This window comes from Semicossyphus pulcher, unplaced genomic scaffold (assembly GCF_022749685.1).
Source record: "Semicossyphus pulcher isolate SPU_LCO1_2020_fin unplaced genomic scaffold, fSemPul1.0.p SCAF_24, whole genome shotgun sequence".
Classification (NCBI taxonomy): Eukaryota; Metazoa; Chordata; class Actinopteri; order Labriformes; family Labridae; genus Semicossyphus; species Semicossyphus pulcher.
In genome coordinates this window covers 13,778,577-13,802,818 of record NW_027211698.1, presented here as the reverse complement: position 1 = coordinate 13,802,818, position 24,242 = coordinate 13,778,577, and the positions used below count along the sequence as shown (strand labels likewise).

The following is a 24,242-nucleotide window of genomic DNA, read 5'->3' as shown; positions in this document are numbered from 1 at the left end:
GTGAAACCTGAAGTCGCAGTGGAGTTGTCCTTTAACAGCGAGCCCTCGGGTGTCTTTGAGTACAAATTAAAAGGCTGCTCAAATACGGTAATAGTTGGAGTTGGTTGGAGGCTAAGCCAGGTGCCGTCTGTGTAGCAAAGCGCCGCAGATGATTATTCCTCTCGCCCATTACAGTCTGAAGTGTGGAAATGAATGGTTCCTACTTGAGGTGGAATAATAATCCTTTCTGAAACCCGAGTTGAATTGGCACAGCTCAAGACGACACCAAGAAACCTGCGATAAGGGCAGGGCACTTAGCCCGGAGTGGATTTCTTTTTGATGAGGCCTCTCGCGACACGCCAAAAACGTCAAGATAATTTGGGGTTTTGTATTTAAAGAGTTGAAGACACAAACAGACAGACAGGTAGTGATGAAATGATCCTTAAGAGCGATGAGCTGCTTCGTCCAGGAAGCAGGAAGTCATTTTTGGCTTGAAACAGAAAAGCAGTTCAATCAAGTCGATGGCACAAGGGTTGAAACAAACATTGTTCTTTTAATATAATGATTATTTTTCCCGGAGCGTTCATGCTGGCAACACTTGAAAGAAACCCCAAATATATTCTGTGTATTACATTGTACGAGCAGAACGTGGTCATAAATGTGGAATTGATTCTGAAATGGTCGCTGGTTATGATTCTTTCGATCGATTAACAGTTTGTGTCTCTGCTTAAATCGGCGCGAAATTCATTCACAACCATTGTGATCAATTAAACAAACCGAAATGCTTTCAAACACTGCGTGTTTCACTCTTTTAAATGTGATTTAAATTCATCCTCTGTGATCGTGAAATAAATATCTTTGCATTTTTTAATTGTTGTTCGAGCAAAGAAGCTCTGTGAACTTGAGATTGTTGTTTTCTCTTTTTATTTAAGGGTTTGATCGATTAATCACTGACAAATTATATTCAGTATTTTCACTAATTAACTGAATTCCTGGAAATGTCCTTGATAAAAGTTTGGTTCCCTGTTTGCAGTCCATGGTCGTCCCTTTTAAAGGACTTCAGGCTATTTATAAATATTTAAAGTTGCTCAATTAAGCCTTAAAGCCACACAAAACCTGCTTTTGAAACCTGCTTTTATTTTGGAAGCGAAGGTGTCCAACAGGCAGGAATGTGAAACTTGACCTGGTTTATTGTTGCATCCAGCAGCTGCCCGGTGTTTTGATCCACGCTGGCATGTCTAAACTCTGCTGTAACACATGGCGGGTCAAGGTTGTCTGCCAAAGCGTTGATGTGACGGGACAGTGAAGCGGCTTCTTGTGTAACTTTTTGCAGCTTTGGTTTTGCGTTGGATAAAAAAGAACAGATCAGCCTCTGCTGAATTGGAAAATGACATTTGACTGTCGGTGATCTGATAATGTGACGCTGCAGCAGGCGGGTGATGAACTCAGGACGACCTCTGCCTGGGATCACATGTGAGCCTGAGCTGCAAAAGTAAATATTTACTGTGCTGCTTCCTGACTTCTTGCATGCTAAAGTAGGGCTGGGAAATATTGCATCAAATCAGTCATGATGATATTTTTCCATATGGATTAATTTTATAATATAATAAATAATAATTTATAATAGATAAGGCTGCCAGTTGGAAGAGCATCCTGATCATTACAGGAGCCTGAAGAAACAGGGCGGATCATTAGTTACATTTTAATATATTGTTTGAGTTTTCTGTCACACATTTTTAAGGCTCATTATTATTATTTTATTTTAAGTAAAGATAATTAAGACTGGAAAAACACTGTTGCACATTGGTGGCAGATTGGATGCCGTCCTGCTGTTAGCGTCTAAAGTTGTTTTGATGTCAGAATTCCTTAATTGTTCACTGTCACAAGGTTTGATTACAACCCGAATTATCCGCAGAGGTTTCCACATCTCAAAAACAAACAGTTTGGTGATTAAAATAGCAAAAATCACAGAATAAAGCAGGTTAAAGGTTAAAATCGCTGTTTCTCTAATGGACTTCTGCACGGCTTCAGCGGCTGCAACTTTTGCTCAGTTTGTTCTTAATGTCCCGATGTCCTGTGACTAAAATCCTTCATCCGGTTAGGTTTATTAATAAAAAGAAATAAAAAGTGACTTGACTTGACTTGGAAAAAGTTATATTATAAGTTAATGTCCAGCATGCAGGCTATAAGCTGCAGATCGACTGGAGATCGCTCTGTTAGATCCTCATTCCCTTTAGGTGTCAGAAGTTGGTCCAGCCTGTCAGCGAATCAGCAACCTAAAGGATAATGGAGTCAAATATGCCTCCTGAAAGCTGCTGTATTTTTCTCTATGATCTGTAACATGTGACCGCTTGACCCCCACGACAGTCTCATATTATGAGCTAATGAGGCTAAATGAGTTTAAGCTGAAGCATCACGACCCCGTCCTTTCTCTCCTCTTCCTGACATGATTGAAATGCGACTCAGTCAATCAACCACTGGCTGCAGAGTTCATTCTCCGGTTTAAAAGTCATCTTTTGCTCAGAATTTTGGGGGTTTAAATTCCTGCATGTCTTCAAGTGGAGTCTCGTGCTCTGCCTTCACATTTGGCCTCCTTTTTCTGTACACTGCAGCAGTTTCACGCAGACATCGATCCTCCTGCACACCAGTGTAAGGTTACATCAATATGGCGAGGATGAAGCAGCTCTGGGTTCTTTTCTTTTTTAAAATCCTCAGCAGCAAAACAGATCCGATGATTCGGTCTCAGCTCTGCAACACATCAAACATCTGAGGTCACGTGGTCGTCGGAGTCTTTTGTCCCGTTAAACTGGGGATCAATTACCAGTTGCATTAACTGGCAAGCTGGTTGACTTGTACTGGATTTCGTCACTCGGTCACCAAGCGCTCCCTGTTTTTTCGGGGTGGTTTTGATTGTCAGTCTGGTCAAACATGACCTTTGACCTCCCTGTTTTTTGGGGGTTCTCACCTCAAACTGTTAAATATCTTGCCAAACAAATGAAAGATTTAAAGACCTTTTAAGATAATTACAAAACAAACACGTTTTCTATTGATGAATATGTTTTTGTTGTGTTTCTTTTTGTCAATAAATCACTTGAGTACAATTCAATACAAGCACGTGGTACAGACGAGGTCCAAATGTCTCAGTCAATCACTGCAGGTCAAGTGTTCTTGCTTTAAACTAAAGCTCCAGAACACTGCGAGAAGAAGAGAAAATAAAGCTGAGTGATTTAAAATCGTGCACTCGTATAACGGCTGTAACAAAGTGTCCTAATAGCTGACTGAAAGTAATGTTTACTCTGGCTCGCCGAGTTGATTATTTACTTTTTGAATAGCTAAAAACCAGGACAAGTGCGCTGAATTGATTCTGAAATCAAAGCCAGTATGTCTCCCTTTGTGAAGCCTGTAATACTGAGAAATCCAAAGATTGCTTTTTGTGTGTGTGAGGCTCAAAAGTTTCCTTTTTTTAATCTTTGTTTCTTGGACATCTAGAAACTCTTTCCTTCTTTGAAGCTTCTCCAATGAGTCTGAACATTTTTAAGTCTTTTTATGGCTTATAAAGCGTATTAATGCATGTTTCAGGAGGTAACACCAGCAGGAAATGTAGAAAACAGGGGTATATGATGCACCCTAACCTCCCTCCCGAACCCTCCTGTACCTTTCTGCTGCAGTGTTGTAGGTGTCTCCGAGACGGTCAGCCCCATCCTCCCCCCATCTATCTGTAATATGTTCTCTTGCATTATGCATGCGGCTCCGAAAGCACAGGTGTGTTTGTTAAGGCCAGATGTAGCCTCTTTTTTTCCCATCGGGCCTAACTAGTCTGGCTGCTCCCTTCCAGGGTCGTGTATCATTCTGAGCTTTAACATCGAAAAAACAAAGCGCCAGCTCATGTTCATGGAGGGAGAAGCGGCGACTAGAAGCAGCATCTTGTCGGATTCGGCTGGGGGAATTATGACCCTGCAGCGGGCGGAGCACTGGTTAAATTTAGAGTAGACCTTGGCCAGGTGTTTGGTGCTCTGCAGGCAACATGGAGGGTTTTTGTGTGTGTTTTGGTGAAGTGTTAGTCTCTGGTTGCATCATGGAATCCAACATAAGCTTACATCTCTGCACACATGAAGCAGCTGTGCTTTTACGGTTGAAATCAGTAATAATATAAAAAAAACAGGCTTTGGAGGTGACCTTTGACCCCAACAATAGGCCACAGCTTTCTGTTTTTTCTTGCAAATGGAGCTGGTGTTGAACCAATTTAATTTTGATCAGCTACAGCCTGCTTAATCTCCTAAGTGGTGTCTTAATTAATGAGAGTAAATAACATTAGAAAGGAAAAACGAGAGTGGGTGACCTTTACAAAGTTCAGTAGGATCCCTATCTCTGCTTGTTTTTCTGGTCAGTGACCTGCGCTGGAGCTAAACCCCCTCCCGCTGCCTTCATTAATCTTGTTTATTATGTGTCAAAGGCTCGGCAGGTAACCTTTTTAGTCTCACACAATGATGTTATGACAGATTTTCAAAAGCCCAAGGCCTCTTGAAACGCCTCGCCACATTAATGACGATCTAAACTTTCACTGCAATTAAAAGTCGTCTAAACAGCGTGATTGCTGTTGAGGGGATTTTCTCCAGCTGCAGCGATTTGCTCCAACCTGCCCCTGGTATCGCCGGGCTGAGCGTTGCCACACAGGACATTTTACTGGAAAAGCACCACAGAGGTTAAGTAATTAGAGGAAATCATTTGAAAGCCACTTTAGTGTACTTTTCACCATCTGATGCAATAAATCTTAGATACTCCGAGCGGGTCAAAGCCAATGTGAAGGATTATGTGCTGTAAGGCTCTGAGTCTTTTTTTACCAGCAGCATAGAGGCAGTGAAAAGACTGAAATAACATCCATATTTAATTCAGCTTTCACCTCCTGCGAGGAAGCAGAGGTGTAGGCTTAGAGACGACAGAAGGAGACAGTTTGAGCGACACTGTCACTGACTGAAATAATCATCCTCTGCTCAGATGTGCGATCATAGTTATTGATCACAGCGTAACCAGACTGCTTTATTTCGAGAGCTTGATGTTTTGCGTCTAAATCGTCTTTCCTGTCACCTGTGGTTTTTACCTGTTAAAGGGAAATTCTGATGTTTTTTTAACCATGGCCCAATTTAAGGGTCTCTTTACTTATAGGTACAATCAAATTTGCAGCCACAAAGCAGGCTTTAACTCTTACAGCATTACAACAAGAATAGACACAGAAATAGACATTTTTTAAAATAAATAAACGGACGTTGCATCGCTCTCTTTAGAGCCACCAGAGTCCACTGACAAAATCAGCAATTTCACCTTGCAGAATCGGTGATTTACTGCTCTACCTTGACAGCCCAGGTTCTTGTGTAACACGCTTTTCCTACCGAGAATAGCGTGTTGATGCGAGTTTTTCAGACCCGGGAAGACCCGCTTATAAATGCCGATTGTCTCTTTTCCCATTGCCAGTGAAGTATACGCCTGTCCGTCTCTTTTCTGCTGCGTCACCGTCTGACATCAGGAACGCGCCGGAAAGAGGGTTAGTAAACACGGTGGTTAGGTCTTTATTGTATCTATTACTCATTCAGTCTGTTTATCAAACTCGGCGGCAACAAATTTGGAACGATGTTCGAGCGCTGCTCGGACGAAGACGGGCGGAGTTTGTAGCTGAGATGACGAGGAGTTGCAGAAGTTACCAACGGAGCATAGCATCACGCTGGAAGGGGGCGGAGATTAGCGTGTCGACACGGGTTTTGCAAAAAAGCCGGGTGTTAGCAGGTTTTTTGACCAGTGGAAAAGGAGCTTAACTGAGCGTAGATCCAACTTACCATTTAAAGCTCCCAAATCACAACATAACACAAACTAACCAATCGCAGCAGTGGACCCCTTCTGTATGATAAAAGTTCTGTTTCTGTCAGTGGGGTTTGGTTGCTGTGACGAGAGCGATTTAGCAGCTATTTGTAGGTGAAATAAAAAGGTTTATTTCTGTCGGGATCCTCTCTGTAATATTCAAAAACATTTGAGCAGTGGCCAAAATCAGCCTTTCAGTGGCTGTACTGATTTGTGTCTTTATTTCTGTCTCAGAAATATCTCAAATTAGCGCCCAGGTTTAAAAATGCAGGAGTTCCTCTCCAATTGTGTATTCACAGGAGGCAGTTTGGTCAGCAGGGTCGAGGACAGCTCCCCCTGTAACCAAAAGGGCACATGTTCAACATCCGCTACAGGCATTCATCCTGTCAGCACGTCCTTGTGCACGATCCTACCTGCTCAGCTGATTGTAAGTCATGCAGGGTAAGAGCATCAGCTAAAAGCCTAAAATGTAAATGCAGACAGAGCGCGCCTCTGTGATGGGAAGTCGATGAGTCTCCCCTGTAACCATTACCGACTCAAATTAAAACAAATGAAGAACACGGTCGAAAAAGCAGCATCACCTTCAGCGAGGAGGGTGTTTCCTGTGATATCTGAGCTACAGGAGTGTCAAGATGTGGATATACAGTACGAACAGGACTGTTTTATCTACGTCTAGACCACTTGATGTGTCGGTACCCCGGAGAATAGTCCAGATCGGTCCTTTACTGTAATTAATGCATCCTGCAGATGTTGCTTTATGTGCTTGGGAGAGTTTCAGTCTAGACAGACTGGCTGCTCAGACGGAGAGGCATTGCTTTGATCCTTGATTAAAAACTGCGAGCTGTACATTCATCATGCTCTTGTTTCAGGCTCTCTCAAGGGTCCTCGCCTGCTTCACGCTCCCTCCTTCCTCCTTTTCCTTTTCCTTTTCGTCCTCGTCCATCTCCTGCCAAGATTCCTCGCTGTCATGAAGGTCGCCGTAACCTCTTATCACCAGAACCACTAAAGGGTAATGGGTTCTCGGGGAGTCGGCGGGGCCGGGGCGGACACTGTTCGCTCGTGATAATGCGGGTTCATCATCCTGCCGTTATTGTCGCCGTCGCTTTGTGTTACTATCTAATAAACCTCAAATGTCATTTAGAAATGCTGCCATGTGCGCTGAAAAACATCAACAGGTCTGTGGTGTGACATTTATTATCCTGTTAGCAACACAAATACCACATTTACAAAAACTGAATGAGGAATAAGCTCGTAAATCAGAGCGGAAATCCTGCTGAAGATTAAACTATACGACTGCTTATCAGTGCCTTCTGAATGCGAGCCTTTAACCCCATGAAGAAAGCCTTGTTCGCATCATCCTCTTTAAATAGAGTTACAATGAAAACCATAGCTGCTAGAGCATTCATTCTTTTTGCAGCAGAAACCTAAGGCCTTCATGAGGGTGTATGTTTAGCCGTTTTCCCACTGGTCAATAAACCCGCTAACACCTGGCTTTTTTGCTTCGTGGGAAAGGTTACAATCTGCATTCAGACCCGGGTCAAATGACTTCAGTCGACCCGGGTAATCATCGCCTCGGCTCCGATCGGCATTGATGGGAACACAATGCCTGTGTCGACACGCTTATCTCCGCCCCCTTTCCGGCATGATGCCATGTCCGTTGGTAACTTCTGCGACTACTTGTCATCTCAGCTACAAACTCCGCCCGTCTCCGTCTTAGACTGAATGAGTAACAGATACAATAAAGACCGAACCACCGTAACATCTCCACTCTTTACTAACCCTGTTTCCGGCACGTTTGTGACGTCAGACGGTGACGCAGCAGAAAAGAGACCGACAGGAGGATACTCCACTGGCAATGGGAGACTTCCTGGGTCTAAAAAAACCTGCGTCAGCGTGCTATTTGTGGCGGGAAAGGAGTATTTGTTGATGTCATTTTAGTACGTTTCCATTCTGTGTAAAAAGCCGGGAACCTGGATCTTGCAGCAGCCGATTGTTGTTTGCATACTCCTGTTAAAACTGAGCTAAAATACAAACTGGAGAATAGGGTTGTGATGCGTTCGAAGTGACACCACAGTAAACCAAAGTACCAATGAGGTTACTTGCACATGATTCCTCTCACAGAGCATGAAGGGTTAAGCTCTCGTAGCCGACTTGTCTTCGACACTGGTGGCTCACTTGTATCTCAAACCTCCGTGTTGAAATGCCAGCGAGGTGAAGAGGGGATTTGTTCAGTCTTGAAACTCTTTTAATGGTTGGGTAGTTTTCATTCCCTGAGCTGTATTGATGGGAAGGAGTTTTGTAATGGCAGTGATTTCCTGGTAATCACTGAGTCATCGTTGGTATTGATACAGAAGACTAAAAGCCCTGCAGATATGTATTATAGTTTAATTCTGCATCAGTGGAGACTGAATTCTTATCTTCCTGCACATGTAACGTAATCCTTATTAAAAATACACATTTATTTTGGCCGCGAGGGGCCTTGTGACCGGTATGCGTCATTAGTTTACACTAAATATAAAGATGAAGCCCGGAGTCAGCGAGGTCGTCTGATGGCCGCGCGGATGAAAGGAAGAGGAGGGGGATTTATTGACTCCCACCGTTGATTGGCTCGTCCCGTACACATGCGAACCCGGCGAGTGCAAACAGAGAACATAATTGAGCGGCAGACAGCATGTCTTGGAGGGGCCACATGAGATGACTCAGAATGGGGTGGTCTATTAGCCACACACGCAGCGGCAGCGGCAGTAGCCTGTGATCCGGCGAGGGCTAACCTTGACCGCAGTGTATTTTTGTACACTTTTAGCCCTCCTATTTTGGTTTCCTAGTGTAAGCAGAGCGGCAGGAGGGGAACATGATAGCGTATTTTGATTACACTGACAGTAAGGGTCTCTGCAGTATGAATTGCGATACTGTTCCTCGGGAGGTTTTATTGCAAGCCTGCATTACCTTGTGATGGGTGCTTTAGGCACATTCAATAGCTTTACAGCGGTGGATTATGGGAAATATCTCTCGCTGAACTGGACTGGACTCACAAAGGACCAATCTCCTCGTATATATAATAGCTCGTCTGCCAGTCTCCGTCCTTTCCCTCCCTCCCTCCCTCCCTCTGTTCTTCATTGATTGCTTGTTTTATAAAAATGAATTGAAATGCCCGTGCTGCAGGCTTTGTGATATTGCAATATCACTGCAAACTCAATACACCGTTCAGCTTTAAGCCCAAGTGGCACTTAACACACCCTTCAAATAAATCCAAACAATCCAAGCTCGGAGAGGATGGAGGAGGGGGAGTGTTTTTTTTTACTTTTGCGGATCCTTCGAGGAGAGATAACGAGGAGTTTTAAATCGCCCGTCCTGTAAAGAATGTCCGGTATGCAGTGGCTGACTACATTATGCACGAGGGGACGCTGGCCGGTATGTGCTCCTTGTGCAAAACGCTCCAGTCCACCCAGGCACCATCCTCCTCCTCCTCCTCCTCCTCCTCCTCCTGACCTGTCCAGCAACCAGCTCCATCAGCGCTAATTGAAGCGGAGACCAATGGGCGTTTGTCGCTCGGGCATACCAGCGGGGATTAAAGGGATTGGATTCAGTTGCTGAGTGCTGTGGTTTTTAATGCCCACCCCCCCCCGCCCCCTCTCCACCACCTCACCAACGTGCCCCCGCCTCCTGCCCCGTGGAAAGAGTGCAGCCTTTGTGACCGGCTCACCCGAGCCAACCCGACCACCCCTGCCATGTCACGACACCATCTGATTGGGCATTAACGCAGGACTCCAGCAAAAGCCTGTCTACTGTACAACAGCGTCTGGCTGTGCTCAGACTACACTGTTACCTCTCTATTCATTCAGCCGCTGCAACGAGATTACCTCTCCTGCTGGAGAAAATATGACACTAATGTAATTATGCAACATTTCCCCCTGAAACACATCATTTCATCCACAGAACAAACCCCCTCTGTGCTCTTATCCTTCCCCCTGCATCTCCTCTGTAATCGTTTTTATGGTTATCACCATCAGATGATGATGAAGCTTTCTCGCGTGACAGAAGCTCTGATGAAGCAAGTTGTTATCAAACTCGGTGCCACGGGACTTGAGGATCCGCCGCCAGCTCTAAAATGGTTTGCACCCAGGTTGGTGACCTCGCCATGGGCCACGGGTCTCCCGTGTTGCCCCCGGTGCCCAAAGCCTGTGATAGTCAAACAGCTTTAAACGGTGTAAAAAATCTTTACCCGAGCTGGCCAGGAGCTGCCCCGAAGGCAAGCGGTGGGATGAATTTCTAACCAGCAGAGCCCACGTTTTCAAGCCGGAGAGAAGTAAAGCTTCCGTTAGTTTGCTCTTAATGACTTAAATTAAAAGATAAAATCTGTTTGCCCCCCGCCTGCAAAGAATTTAAAGACGTGCAGCTGGGATTCAGTTTTTTGTAACAGTTATCAGTTTAAGAGAAATAAAGGCCTTGAGTTTCCAGCCTGACTCATCCCGAGCAACAGCTGTTTTTGGGCTCTCCGTCCATCTGTCCCTTTCCTTTGATATCTCTTGGAAGCACGGTTACCGGAACTGAAGGATTAACTGATTAGATTTTGGAGGTCAGAGGTCACTGTGATCTCTCACAACTCAAGAATTCGTGGCATTGTGACATCATAACGTCCGGTACAAAATCCCCTTTTCGACCGTTTCTTTTGTCCCATTTTTGTGAACATGATACGTCAGGAATGACATGAGTAATGAGCAACATGTACTTGGATTTAAGGATGAACTGATAACATTTTGAAGGTGAGTGCGACCTCAGCTCATCCCTCATCCTCGTGAACCTGATCGATCTCACCTGATGGACTTCATTTTATTACATCTTGCTCATTTCTGTTATCCCTCGGAGAGAACAACGCCATCCGTCTCCTCTTGCTCTTCCTCTCTTGTACCTTGTTTGTTCTGCTCTTATGAGAGGAGTCACATGACCTGCAGTAAAACGGACACAGCGAGAGAGACGTTCTCTGGTGTTTTGTTCCTCATGTGAATTATTGTGGCGTGAAGGCCTACTTCCGTCTCGTTTTTTTAGGGCTGTAGCCTGATCCCGGCAGCTTCAACAGTTTGACTCTGAAGCCGTGTCTGATCTTTCCGTACCCCTCCCTCTCTGCATCTTTTATACACACCATAAAGTTGACTGCTTCTTCCTCTGCACACGAGAGAATCCGTGCACAGAGTTTTTTACATTTATTACCGCTACTTTCATGCCACCAGTGCAGCAAGTTTCTACCAAATGCACGCAGTTATTCAAACATGCAACCCTCTATTTAGTTGTGTCTTCAGTCAGTTATGTTGGGTAGGAGTGTCAAATTGCATCAGCAGCAGCAACAAGTGTTACGAGCAGGCCTGGAGGCCGGCTCTGCAGACAGCAGCTTGACCCCTGGCCTCGGAGTCGCGTCTTTATTCAACGCTATTTAAAAACCATCACTCACATTTGTTTTTACCTCCGGTCGCGCACATTCCCACACAAACCAGCGCCCCAAACTGCCATACATCACCTCGAGTCTATTTCATCTGGGGCCGGACGCAGATGATAAGTTGATCCTTAGAACAAATTCCATCATAACGAACAATCCTCGCTCCTGGCAGCCACACAAAAAAAGCCTTGATGAATGGGTTGTTTACCTACTTCAGTGCAGGCCTGGCCCGCCAAAATGCCACTTCATTATGAGGCTCGGCGCAGAGCGAAGCTCGGCCTGACTCTGCGACCAGCCGGAGAGGAAATTAGATCGCGCTTCCTGTATTCCTCTGCAGTCAAAACACAGCAGATGGACGGTTTCTGAGTCTGAATGTCGCATTTAAAAGCTGTGCTGTGATGCTTTTCTGCATCTCTGGCACTAACCTGCACATGCACGACCCTGTTAGTGACACCAGAAGCACGATGGCCTTACTTCCTAAGCTCTTTATTCCCCCAGAAGCTTCCCTGCACGCTGTATAGGTGCAATCATCTTCATTGTGGTGTTAATACAGCTGGCGATGGAGGCGAGCCAAGTGTACATTTATTTATGTAAAGATATGATTTGTGCTGGAAACTGCGAGGCTTAAAAGCAGCCCCTTTGGCAGGTGTTGTTTCTCTTTGTACAGTACGTGTTGCTGTTAAATTAATCACACACTTTATCTGTTTCACCAGCCGGCTTTAGTTTTGGAGTAAGAGAACAAACCTCCACCTGGCTGCCTTCCAAAGTGGCTTCGTTGACTTTTTCTGGCAGGTTCTGGGCGGTCGTTTCCCACCCAGCGTGCTCGCACCGGCCTGGCCGCAGATCAGATCAGAACCACCTCGTCTGCCTTTCAGTCCTCTCACCTCGCTGATAAAGAGACACAAGCCGGTACACGGGATCCGACGTAGGCCTCCCGTGTGATTTCCTCTGAGGAAGTCTGTTTGAGATGGGAGGTGGGGGAGAACGTGCGTGATGTTCGAGCGAGGAAGTGAGTTTGAGTTATTGCTCAGCTCTGGCTTCTTTAAGCTCGGAGGGCAAACGCTTCTAGTCATATTTCACAATTTAGGAGATAATGACAACAATCGAAACAGAACAGAACTTACTCTGAGGACTTGTTCAGACTAATCCAGCTATGCAGAAACCTGTCTCATAGTGTTATTGACTGATGACAGGCCTGCAAACTCAGGCTGAACACCTGTCAGGTTGGGGCTGCCCCCTTGAAGTCCCTGGTTTGAATCATGAGTAGAGCTGAATGGTTGCATTCAGAGCAATGCAGCAGCAACACGGCCGGCTGTACACCTTAAAAAGCAGCTTTTAAAATCTCCCTAGCGGGGAATCTGCACAGGCAACATATTTGAAGCGTATTTTTGACATGCGTGTGCCAGGACGGAACCGCTCGCTCCAACGTTATTCAATGCTGCAATCTCCAGCAGCCGCGTACGCTGTGTGGGAGGCGGGCGTAATACACGAGTCATTTTCTGCTGCTCCGTTCGTTTTACGCGTCAAGGCTGCTGCAGCCATTTACTGCTATGTAAATACATGCCCACAACCCATGTTCAACGATGCGTTTCCTATGCAGTCGCTTCAGACACTTTTTGGCGTCACTGCCGCTCCTATTTATGGCCAGGAATCGCAACTACCGATGCCTAACATTGGCCGGTGTAGATTGCAAAATAGATGCTGCCGTGACGCTTGCGTGCGGCGCACTTTCGTCTGGCGCTACAGTGTCGGTGCAGTCTCTACTTTCCCAAGCAGCAGCTTCACGTTAAAGTCAGTGTTTCACTTTGTGGCAAGAGGGGCTGCAGGACGAGTGCACGCTAGCTAATGTGTTGGTGCTCAGATTGCTCATTAAGGATCCCTTCTATGTTCACTATCACAAGGTTTTTACTGGAAGCTGAATCTCCTGCTTTGTAAAAACAAATGGACCCGGTCGGACTTGTTGAATAAAGCAGTTTCATGTTCATATTTGTCTCGCAACTTTAATCACTCAGACAGAAGTCAGTTAAAGTCGGAGTGCATCTTACAGGTAGAAGAGGACTTATGTAAGGTAGCTATGGGAGATTTGTTTGGTGCTGAGCTGAGAATAAATAGTGAATTGGTTGACTGACTTCAGCCTGGCACTTCCTGTTTATTTGAATGTAGCTTCACCGCAACCTTTGTATCTCACTTGCTAACTCTGATTTGATACATTATCCGTGGCGTTGCTGCAAATCGTCTCTCCACACATCATTTTTTGAACATTTAATCTCCGCGAGCTTGAATCAATTCGGCAGATCCGGTTTCCTTTTGAAGCCTCAGGTGAATTGAGGCCAGCAGCGAGTTGGCTGTCGGCCTTCAGGTCTATCACGGAGCATCTCGCTATCAAAGAGGAAAGCTTCGCCCTCTCGTTGTGCTCACCGTGTCACGGCCTCCCACTGTAACTCTCACATTCTGCTTCTCTGAATTGCCTCTACCTAGCGTGACCTCCTTGGCTGTCACACAAAAGATTGAGTTTTACAGAGCCGGCTGCAGATAATCAGTCATTTCCTCCTGTCGCAGCATCTCTGCCAAGCTTACAGTCTTTTCCATCTTTATATTACACTATCTCTGGTGAATCACATCTCCTGTTTGCAGTCTAATTGTTCTTTAAAACCCCGTCTAATTGCTTTATCTGATCACTCTGAGCTGCAGGAACCTCTCGAACCCTTTTCGGTACGTTTATTGGCGTTTTCTGAGAATCGAATTTTTGGAGGCAACAGGCAGCGAGCGAGGGGCGAGGGGAAGCAGCTTTTCAGAATCAAACCCCAGTGGGTTGAGAAGTGGGTCGGGTGTTTTCAGACGTTTTGCAGAGGGAGGCGTAGCAGAAATGTCCGCAGCTAAAGTAGGTCGTGGTTAACCTTGATAAATCTCCTGTATGACTGGAGAAGAGAGAAAGGAGCCTCTATAAAATGTGGTCATTTTCTTTTCCACAAGAAGGAAGGAAGCTGAAGGAGGGGAAAACTGTGAGGTGGTTTGACTGATGGATTATGTCCTGAATGAGCATCTTAGAGGAGGCACAACGCTCTCCTCATGAGGGAGGCCATTAATTAAACATCACAAAAACTTGTTGGAGTTTCTCACAGTCATTTATTGTTTGAATAAATATTTGTCTCACTAGTTCGGCCCATGAGAGCTGACCTTTCACTGGGTCTCACATTATTTTTACTAACAAGACGTGTTGATTAAGATTTTAGCTTCTTATTTTACCTCCTTTTGTTCTGTTTGTTTCCATTCTTTTACGTTGACGCCCCGACACTTCCCTTTCAGCGCCTTATGAATTAACTACACGTAACAAGCGTCATTACTAAGCAAACGACCTTGCATTAACAGCATGTGGCTACATTCAGCCAAACACTGTTTCCTTTGCGATCTTTCTCTGCAACAACCTTATTACGGCAAACAAAGCGCGCCTGTGCCACTCATGTTTGACATTTCCATGCATGAAATATCTTCCGTAGACAAAGAGCCTTCTCTCTCTTTATTGCCTGGATGTGTGCTTGTGGGTGGAAGGCCTATTGTATGTCCCTGCACAATCGCTTCGTGTAGGCTCTGCACTCTGTGACATTATCCGCTTTAGTGAACTCTGAGCTGAGACTTAGTCAGAAGATTGATTTCTCTGCTTTCTATCCTTCACATCCGCCATCGCGCCACGCAGCTCTTTGCCCACCTTTGGCACACGGCTCTATAGGCAGCCGGCCTGCGCTGTCGCCTCATTTCAGAGAAGTGATTGATTTGTGCTCAGAACGGCTGTATTTACAACGCAGGACTGTATTTGCAGTTCACATGGCTCGCAGCGCGCTCTCACACAGCGTAATACCTGAGGGGAGGCGCTATCAATGGAGCTGATGAGCTGTTGCAGCTTGCCTCGGCTGCAGAACAAAGGCGACAGGCTTCACGTCTTTCTGAATTCAGAAATTCATAAGTTTACTGTCACTTTGCATTAGGTAAAGTTTGCCTTAGTGCCTCCACTTTATATCTACACATTGTCAGTCTTTGACGCGGATCGAGGAGCTCAGTTTAGGCTGCAGCTTAACGTAACACAACAGGTTGAATCAGTGCTTTTCTCTGGGGATGGTGGGCGTCATAAATGTGCTGGAAGAGAGAAACCGATTCATCTCGCAGCGAGAGCGATCGTTCCTCTCAGCGCAGGAGGTCAAACCGTGCATGTGTCTGAAACAAGAGCTGCAAAGATGACATCATTTATCAACCAGAAACAGCCATGAAGTCGCTCTCTTAAACGCCACCAGACTCCATTGATAAAAACAGCGATTTTACTGTGCAGAACACAAGTTGTTGGTGCACCGCTCCCTTGGAAAACTTCTTTATTTGTGTATATGTGAATTACACAGCGTGAAGGGTTAGCTCAGACACTCACAATAACACGAATAAACAAACCAAATGGAGGCAGCGGTAGATCAAAGAAGTCGTGTCGTAGGCGAGGTGAAATTGCTGTTTTTGTCAGTGGAGTCTGGTGGCTTTAAAGACAGAAATGTTCCAGCTGTTTCTGGTTTAAATTAAAGTATCTTAGCTTTACAAAAAGGTGTATCTCTGTAGCTACCCTTTCTGTAATGTCGACAGACAGTTAGGAGTAACAATCTGAGGCTGCTGTCAGCGGCAAAAACAAGACATGATGTGGATGTGCTTTGATTGGTGCAGGATTAAGTTGCAGCCGTTACAGCCTGATTAGCAGCTGCTAGGTTTCTCCTTGTTTTGGAGACATCTTGAATTAACAGCTCACTTTTTGTAACATTATCTTGGTTAAATTTATCCTACAACACATTTGTTTCACCTGCTGTCCGTGCGCTCATTATTATGACTCGCTTGTAACCTCATTCTTCTCCTTCTGCCGCCTTCATTGTAAACCACTGCGAGTACAATGTAAAATACATATGCAACAAGCGCCTCGATGCAGCCTCCGCGGGGATAGGCGCTAGCATGGCTCAGGCTGTTACAACCAGAAGTGGCTAATGAGCTAACCTTCCGCGTTACCTCTGCATCCCTCCTCGTAATTATCGCCTTCAGATCCCAGGAGGGCCGGCGAAGGGAGCGATGCATTCTTGCCCATCGAGGAAGAAGAACAGAAAACAGGCTTGAAGGGCCGGGTGGAGTGAATAGGTCGGGGTTGTACGACTCATTTTTAGACGGAGTCACAGCGTACATCACGGGACAGCAGAATCCCACGAGAGCAGATTATCCAGGGACACGAGCGTCCAAAAAACCTGTTTCCTTATCTTTTGTCGCCTCGAGCTGATCTGATGTTTGGAAGTCACCGGTCACAGCAAAACATCTTTATTTTCTGAACTCTACTGGAGCCAAATAGCACCCTGAAAGGCATGATGGGATATCTCAAGCACTTGAGTTCAATAAAGAAAATATTGTTTGCATTTTGTTCTTTAGGACGACTGTTTTTCACACTCCTGCAGATGTGAGTGTCGTGCTAAAGGGCCTCTTGTTTGATTGTGATTGATCTTAAACTCTCAGACTTTTGCTTCCACAGTTTGTAAGTGTAGTAAAATGTGTTTTTTATTCGAGCAAACTGACTGAAGAATGAAAAACAAATGGAGAAAGTGATTTGTTTGCTTTAAAGGCATTCGCAAAGAGCGTGTAGGCGGGAGTGAAATTAAAACCGCATGAACCACATGCCGAATGATGTCATCTTCCCCGTGGCGATATTTATGCTTGTGTGCACAAACTCATTTTTTCCATAAGCAGATATCTGATACCTTTGTGCGTCTTCTCCTCCGTGTCTGCATGAGGTTTGCTCCATGAGTGTTGTTTTTCTCCACATTTGACTCTCTGCCCACAAACCCAGACTTTTTTTCTGCCCTCTTATTTTGCCTTGGCTCTCGATCACACGGGCGACAGTTCACAGCCGCACCTGTTGCTGTGAAATACTTCTGCTGTGAAATCGTTCAGGGGCTTCGTGGGAAAGCGGATTTTGACGAGAGAAAAACAGCGTCAGCGCTGCTGAGAGGCACAGTGACCTCGCCTGCCAGTGAAGTAGCCGCTCTCGTTCCCTCTTCCATCTGCAGCTGTTAATGTCGCTGCGGTGCGTTCAAGGCCCTGCGTGTGCATTAGCGGGCTTTACATAAGCAGCCATTTTATTGAAAAATACATGATCTCCTAAAGGTAGCCTCCATTACGCAGGCTGAGCCCTAATTTCTGGAAGCTGCTGCTGCGGCTGGAGACGACGCGGTCAGGGAGGTGCAGGACACTTCCCCACCTCCTTGACATTCTGTCTCTGGCGGAGGAGAGTGGATAATGATCGCATAAATTGGAGCATTATTCTTTATTTGTCCTGCACTTTTCCCTTAAATTACAGGGCGGTTTGAGACGTTAAAAGCAACGATAAATAAAAGCCGGAGAGGTTGCAGGAGTGCAGATGATCGCCGGCTGGAAGAATGAAAAAAGAAGGGGATTTAAAGTTCATGAAAGAGCAATAAAGGAATAAATAACAGAGCAGTTTGTAGAATGATACATCTGCCCAGCAGGGCTTCTTATACAGCATTTAACTCCAACATAAATAAAGTGTTTGTTGAATTTAAATAGACTCAAAGAATAAAAGATTAACCGTGCATGGCTTACTCATTTCAACATAAAGACATGTTGCGTGATGCAGGGCTGCAGGCGTTCACAGCGCATGACTCAAATGATTTTAACTAATCCCAGAAGCCTGAAGAAGTTGATAACCTTTTGACACACGCACACACGCGCCTTCCTTTTCCAGCGTATGATGATGATGTGTATTTCACACAAACAAGTGAAGTCATAGTTTCACAATAAGAGAGGAGGACGCGGGCTGTTAAAGTGTGAAAAATGGGAAACATCACCTTGATAAATGCTGGAACAACATGGGAAGGAAATCCTCGCTGTTCGGTTTGCATCATAAGGAAAGAAAGCGAACGCGTGGCGGGCTGTCTGCAGTCTCGTCAGCAGTCTGAAGTGGACTAACTCTCTGACAGGTGATGAGAGGCGGCAGCAGCAATGCTAAACTGACAGGCTGTCATGCAGTGTTTTCCCCTGGATATCGGTTTGCGAGAAGCTGCCGCCTGCGTTCACCAGCAGGAAATCAGAGTCTCTTTTATTTTGGCGGGGAGGGAGAACGATTGGGTTGCTTGAGAACGGGATTTTCTGCCTTCCTCTCTAACTTTTCTCCGTCACGCCTGGCTGGTTTTTATTGTTCATCTTAGAAAAGCTTTTATTTTTCAGAGCTGTATTGACTCTAAAACTCTTGGGGAACTCTGATAAAAAAGAAAGCAGAGAGAAGGGAATTTTATTATCACTAAATGTTTTTCTACTTTACTATATTTGATACTTTGAGGCTGTAAAGACGTGTCCTTCAACCGGTTATTGATACCAAACTGATTGATCTCCTTTGGAGGAAAATAACTTTTTCATCTCCCAGCCTCAGCGGCTCGTGAATCCCCAAATTCAAAAAACTGATTGTTATTTTTAACTGTCTAATAAAAGTCAACAAGCTATTGACTCTGTCATCTTGAAATTGACTGAAAAATAAAATGAGTGTCCTCTTTGTCCTCGCCAGGGGCCATCCTGGGACGCTCGGAGACACAGGAGTGCGCCTACTACAACTCCAGCTGGGAGAAGGAGCGCACCAACCGCAGCGGCATCGAGCCGTGCTATGGCGAGAAAGACAAGAGGCGGCACTGCTTCGCCACGTGGAAGAACGCCTCCGGCACCATAGAGATCGTCAAGCAGGGCTGCTGGCTGGACGACGTCAACTGCTACGACAGGTACAAGATACAGGCGTCCTGCACGTTAAACATTGTGTGTGTTCACAAACAGAAAGGGTCATTGAAGGAGCGATTCTCCCCTGGAAAAAGCCACCGTCAGTCAAAGCAATAATATTTAATATTGGCGCCATAGCTGTGGAGAAAGTCGTACAAACAGCTCGTGGTTTCGCCCATTCTACATTCCTACAACACCCAGCATGCATTGCGCCCCTCCCTCTGAAGGGAACGGCCCAGAGCGAGACGCTCGAGTGAAATATGACGAGAATATACCGGTGCATCGTCTAAAAAATCTTCAGGTCTGCAGTCTACATTTCAAACCTGAGGATTTTGAGACATGACATCGGAGGCGGGTGTCCTAGATTGAGGAAGTGTAGTTTCCAGAGCCCATCGGAGAAACGGATAGCGTCCTCCAAATTGCATTTTTTGTCTACCATAACGGCATTAGCTCCTCATAATAGCATGATAGGACCGAGGTTGTAAATCAGCAAACTGGCCCTTTAATGCCACCAAAAATATAATAACAAATTGTTGCTGTTACAGGCTCTTAGATCCATCCATAAAGGGTAAAAATATCCAACATGTATCATCCTTATCTGCTTAAAATGTATGACAGATAGTTTTATCTCCCTGCATTTAAAAGTTCCTTCCTCTCTGGCTCTCACTGACCTGAAAATCCATTTTGCAATATGAAAACATGTCAAATCTCTGCCTCTGATTTAATGAGTCGAGCCGGGTGTCTTTTCAACACACTGCAGGTAAATGTTTTTAATTAAGCACAAGGTAAATAAACTTAAAACCCATCCAGAATTGGTTACATAAAAGGCCATCGTCTCCACTTAAACCTTTCAAAGCCCGTATTCATCTCCTTTTGGTGCAGCAGCAAATGAACCTGTTTGCACTTTTAATCACTGTACACGTCCTTGCTATAAACAAGCTGTACATTCATGTTAGACAGAAAGCAGCAGCAGCCCACGTCTCTCACAGGACAAAGCCGGCACATCGAGTCTGAGTACATTTAAAAACACGTTGAGCTCAGTTTTTGTGCGTCTGTTTGCTTACTCGTGAAAGAATCGCAAAAAGGTTCACCTTTAATAAGTAAAGAAATATTAATAGTTATTATAGTTTATTCCTTTCTGGAACAACCCAGCAGGAGATGCCGGTTTGAGCCGGCTCTGCTCCTGCTTGTCTTTGATTCCTGAGCGATAAAGTTGCTGTAGATTCTGCAGCCCGCACAGTTTGGGTACCTCTGCTCAGACGGCGCCGCCTCGCCTCCCTGGAGAGTCCAGAGCAAGTCGAGGGCGGCTGCCACTTCCTTTGGCTTTTATCTGATGACTGTGTGAGTGTGAAAGTGCGCGCGAGCGCGTATGTGTGATTGTTAGTGCACATGTGTGTTTATTTGCATGCGTGTGTATTGGCGATGTGTGGGAGTTATTTTATAAATGTTTTTCTATCACATCTTCTGCGGCGGAGAGGGAGTGGAGAGGAAGGAAGGGAGTGTGTGTAAGTGGTACAAGTGTGTGTGTGCGCTTGTAGAAATCATCATGCGCGCTGCAGTGAGTGCGATGAGCTTTCTTCTCGCGCTCGTACTTAAAGAACATCTAAATTGCCTCCATCTCCTTTGAGTGTGTGTGTTGTTTGTAATTCCCACCTCCCTGTCCTCTGCAGTAATGAGTGTGTGGAGAGGAAGGAGAGCCCGGACGTCTTCTTCTGCTGCTGTGAAGGCAACATGTGCAACGAGAGGTTCCTGTACGCTCCTGAAGCGCCCCCACAGAGCGACCCGCACCATTCAACCGCCTACAGTACGTACAGTCCGACATGTACTCACACACACAGATACATTCCTCTGAACAGTACGTACAGGCTGCAGTCCTTTCAAATACAAACAGGCTGCTTTGTACAGCAGCTGCGCCTGGAGACGTATCTGTGCTGTTTCAAAAGTCCACTCTTCATCTGCCTCGTCTTCTTTTTCTTCTCATTCTACTTTTCCTGTCTTCTCCCACTGTTATCTTTTTCTCTGTCTTCATGATCTTCTTCTTCTCCTCCTCCTTCTTCTTCTTCTTCTCTTTGACTTCTTATTTTTTCTCTTCTTCTTCCATTGTTCTTATTCTCCTTATTCACCTTCGTTTTCTTCTTCTACTTCTTCTCCTCCTGATTCACTTTCTTCTCCTCCTCCTTATTGTTCTTCTATTACTTCTCCTCCCTATTCTCCAACTTCTTCTTCTCATCTGCATTCTTCTTCCTCTTCTTCTTCTCTTTCTTTAACTCCTCCCTTTTCTCAATCTTCTCCTTCTTCTCCTCGTCTCTTCTTCTTCTCCTCCTTTTATGTCTTCCTATTCTTCTTCTTCTCCTTTTTCTTTTCTCCTTCTCTTTTCTTCTTTGTGTTCTCCTTGTATTCTCCTTCTTCTTCATGTTCATCAGCATCTTCCTCTTTGTCTTCTTCCTCTCCTTCTCATCCTGCTTCTTTTTCTATTCTTCTTTGTGTTCTTTTTCTACTACACTTTATTCTTGTCCGTCTTCTCCTCCCTCTTCTTCTCCTTCTTCTTTTCCCCTCTTCCTCTTCTTGTCATCCAGTTGTTATTTTGTTCATCATTATCTCACGTTGCCGTTACTCATGTTCAAACAGTTTGTTTAGTTGAATGTTTCTTGTTCGTTGGTGTAAACTTTGATTGATGTTTAACTTGTTTCGCAGCTTTTTAACCGCCTCAGAACATCGACACGTAAACCAGGCTTTTACTTTGAGGACACGGCTCTCGACAAAGTGTGTGATGTAAGGCACTCGTGTTCTGGACATCTGCCAGCTGCTGAGCCTCCACGTGTAGGAAAATATTGAAGGGTTTGAGGAAGTTTGAGAGAGACTCACGCCGGAGTTCAAATGGCTGAACTGTCAAATGGAAAAGATCAACTTGATTTAGCTTTTTGAAAAGAATGAAACTTCTCGTTTACACCAAATATTTAATCATAGCAGCTTAATCCACAACTAGCTTCCTGTTGTCAACCACTGCCGTAAGTGTGAGCATTAACGGTATCATATTTATAGCTGCTAATGCATCAGCGTGCTGTTTACTCACACTTAATATGGTATAATTGATAGTAGGCTGACATCCAGATGATCTATAAGAGTTAGCACGGTGCTAACGCTCAATACAGAACATAAAACAGTACTAAAAGATACAGGAGGCAATTAGCAGAGGAGTTAAAAGTAACAGGGTAGCACAGTGCTACTGTTCTGACAGCACTCCACAGCTGTATTCCTTTTAAATGTGACTGTCTGAAACCTGCAGACACCCTGCAGAGAAAAACTTTTCACAAACACCCCGAGAGTCCCATGATGCAGCTGGTGCAACCCAACCAGCACCCCCACCCCCCCCAATAGGCGTCCGGGCGTCGGCGCTCTGACAGCACTGCCGAATCAGACTGTCACACCTTGTGATGGGAGGACAGGCTGAGCCAGCAGGCGTCACCCAGCGCCTCCTGCAGGGGTCGGACACAGTTCAGAGCTCTGTTATTTTTGGCAGGCGGATTACGTTATGTCACGAGATGGATTTGCTAATCCTGCTGCGTGTGTGCGTGTGTGGGAGAGAGTGTGTGCGTGCAATGATATGATCCCTAAGCACAGTGGCAGTAAGCTGTGAGCACGGTTGCTGCAGCACTTAGAGATGATGTAGCACAATGTCAGGCCAATCAGGCGTTTCCTCTCCATCTTTCTGTCTCTGCTTCCTCTTTTCTCCTTCATTCGACGTATTTTGTCGCTTAATTTTATACTATGAAGAAAAAATAAACCACTCTCCTTCTCTCTCCCCCCACAGCCACCTCCAACCCATTTTCCCAGAAGCCCCAGCTCTTCAGCACTCTGCTCTACTCCCTGGTTCCCATCATCGGCCTGGCCGCCGTCGTCCTCTTCTCATTCTGGATGTGGAGGCATCACAAGCTGGCCTATCCTGCAGCCCTCGTCCCCACACATGTAAGTCCTAACCAGGGGGAGAGAACGACCCCTTTCTGACCGCTCTTTTGTCCTCTCTCCTTGTCCACAACGCTCATCGCTGTGCTGTGCTTCCAGAGGTCACCTGTCAATCAAAGTGGCGGCAGGGACTGTGGTGTCCCCTTTCTTTGAAGTTGCTGTTGAAGCAGTTAGAGTTTCTCTTTCTGTCTGTTCAGCCTCTGTGGCCGCTGCGTCCTGCTTCATCTATTAATTGCAAACAAAGGGGAAATGTAAAACGCATTTCCTGCACGGAACAAGCGCTTAGGAATGAACACGGGAATAGTTATTTCTTTTGTGTCCACATGAAGGAATGATCTTAGATTCTCTGTTAAAATCAGACTCTAGCTCGCAGCACAAAACAACTCTGCTCTGCCGTCTCTGCTTAACCAACCTTCAGCTCGACCACTGATCTAGTTACTCAGCGGGCTAAAACAGCCTTGGCCTTTCTCTGCCCTGTGCAGCAGAGTGACAGAGCTACGGTCAGCCACAAAGGACAAACTGTGCGGAGACACTCGCGTTTGGATGATTGCTTTTTAAGGTCCTTCTTTTAGATATCAGAGGCGCCTTTGTTCTGTCGTTTTTTGTGCTTCTCCATGAGCCTCTTTTGTGAGCAAACATTTCTCAGCCTTGCTTTTAATGCAGCACGCTCCTGGAGATGATGTAATTAGGATGGTTCACATTTAATCACACAAAAGAGATCAAATGAATCTTTAAAATCAGTGAATCTTTAAGTGCATTTTGAGCAGCTCAGGTTGAAATCATTACTTCTGACCTACATTTAGTCGTGTACTCGTTCACCTTTCATTGCTTAATCACACAGTCATCTCTTTTTCTCTGTAGCTGCTTAGTTGGAAAAATCCCAAATCCACACTTTCCTCCAAATGTGCAAGTTGGATCATGTATGCAAACCTTTCCAACATCCACCATGTTCGTATTCTGCATCTCCAAATTCCTGTTTCGTTTTAGTAGTTCACGGCTCTGAGGCGCTTTCAGCAGGAGAGCATATTCTCTTCTGCTCAGCAGCAGGGGAAAAAGAAAACCCATGCAGAGCCTCCACTGTATGGAAGAGGAGTCAGGGGCCTCTGCATTATTGATGAGGCTTTATATAGGCAAACAAAACTAAACACAGAGACGCTCAGAGCTCTGCCTCAGAGGATGGTGGTGGGCGGGTGGGTGGGTGGGAGGGGAGCGCGTGGGAGGAGAGCGAACAGAG

General features: G+C 45.4%; 1 protein-coding gene across 1 annotated transcript in view; it reads left to right on the top strand.

Annotated features, from left to right (window-relative positions):
- The window catches only part of LOC138603379 (activin receptor type-2A-like), a 45,671-nt gene that overhangs the window by 2,697 nt on the left and 18,732 nt on the right, over positions 1-24,242 (top strand). Inside the window, exons 2-4 of the mRNA XM_069675128.1 lie at positions 18,843-19,050; positions 20,716-20,849; positions 22,857-23,011. Coding sequence (XP_069531229.1) covers positions 18,843-19,050; positions 20,716-20,849; positions 22,857-23,011 — 497 coding nt within the window. The remainder of the gene's footprint in view (positions 1-18,842; positions 19,051-20,715; positions 20,850-22,856; positions 23,012-24,242) is intronic.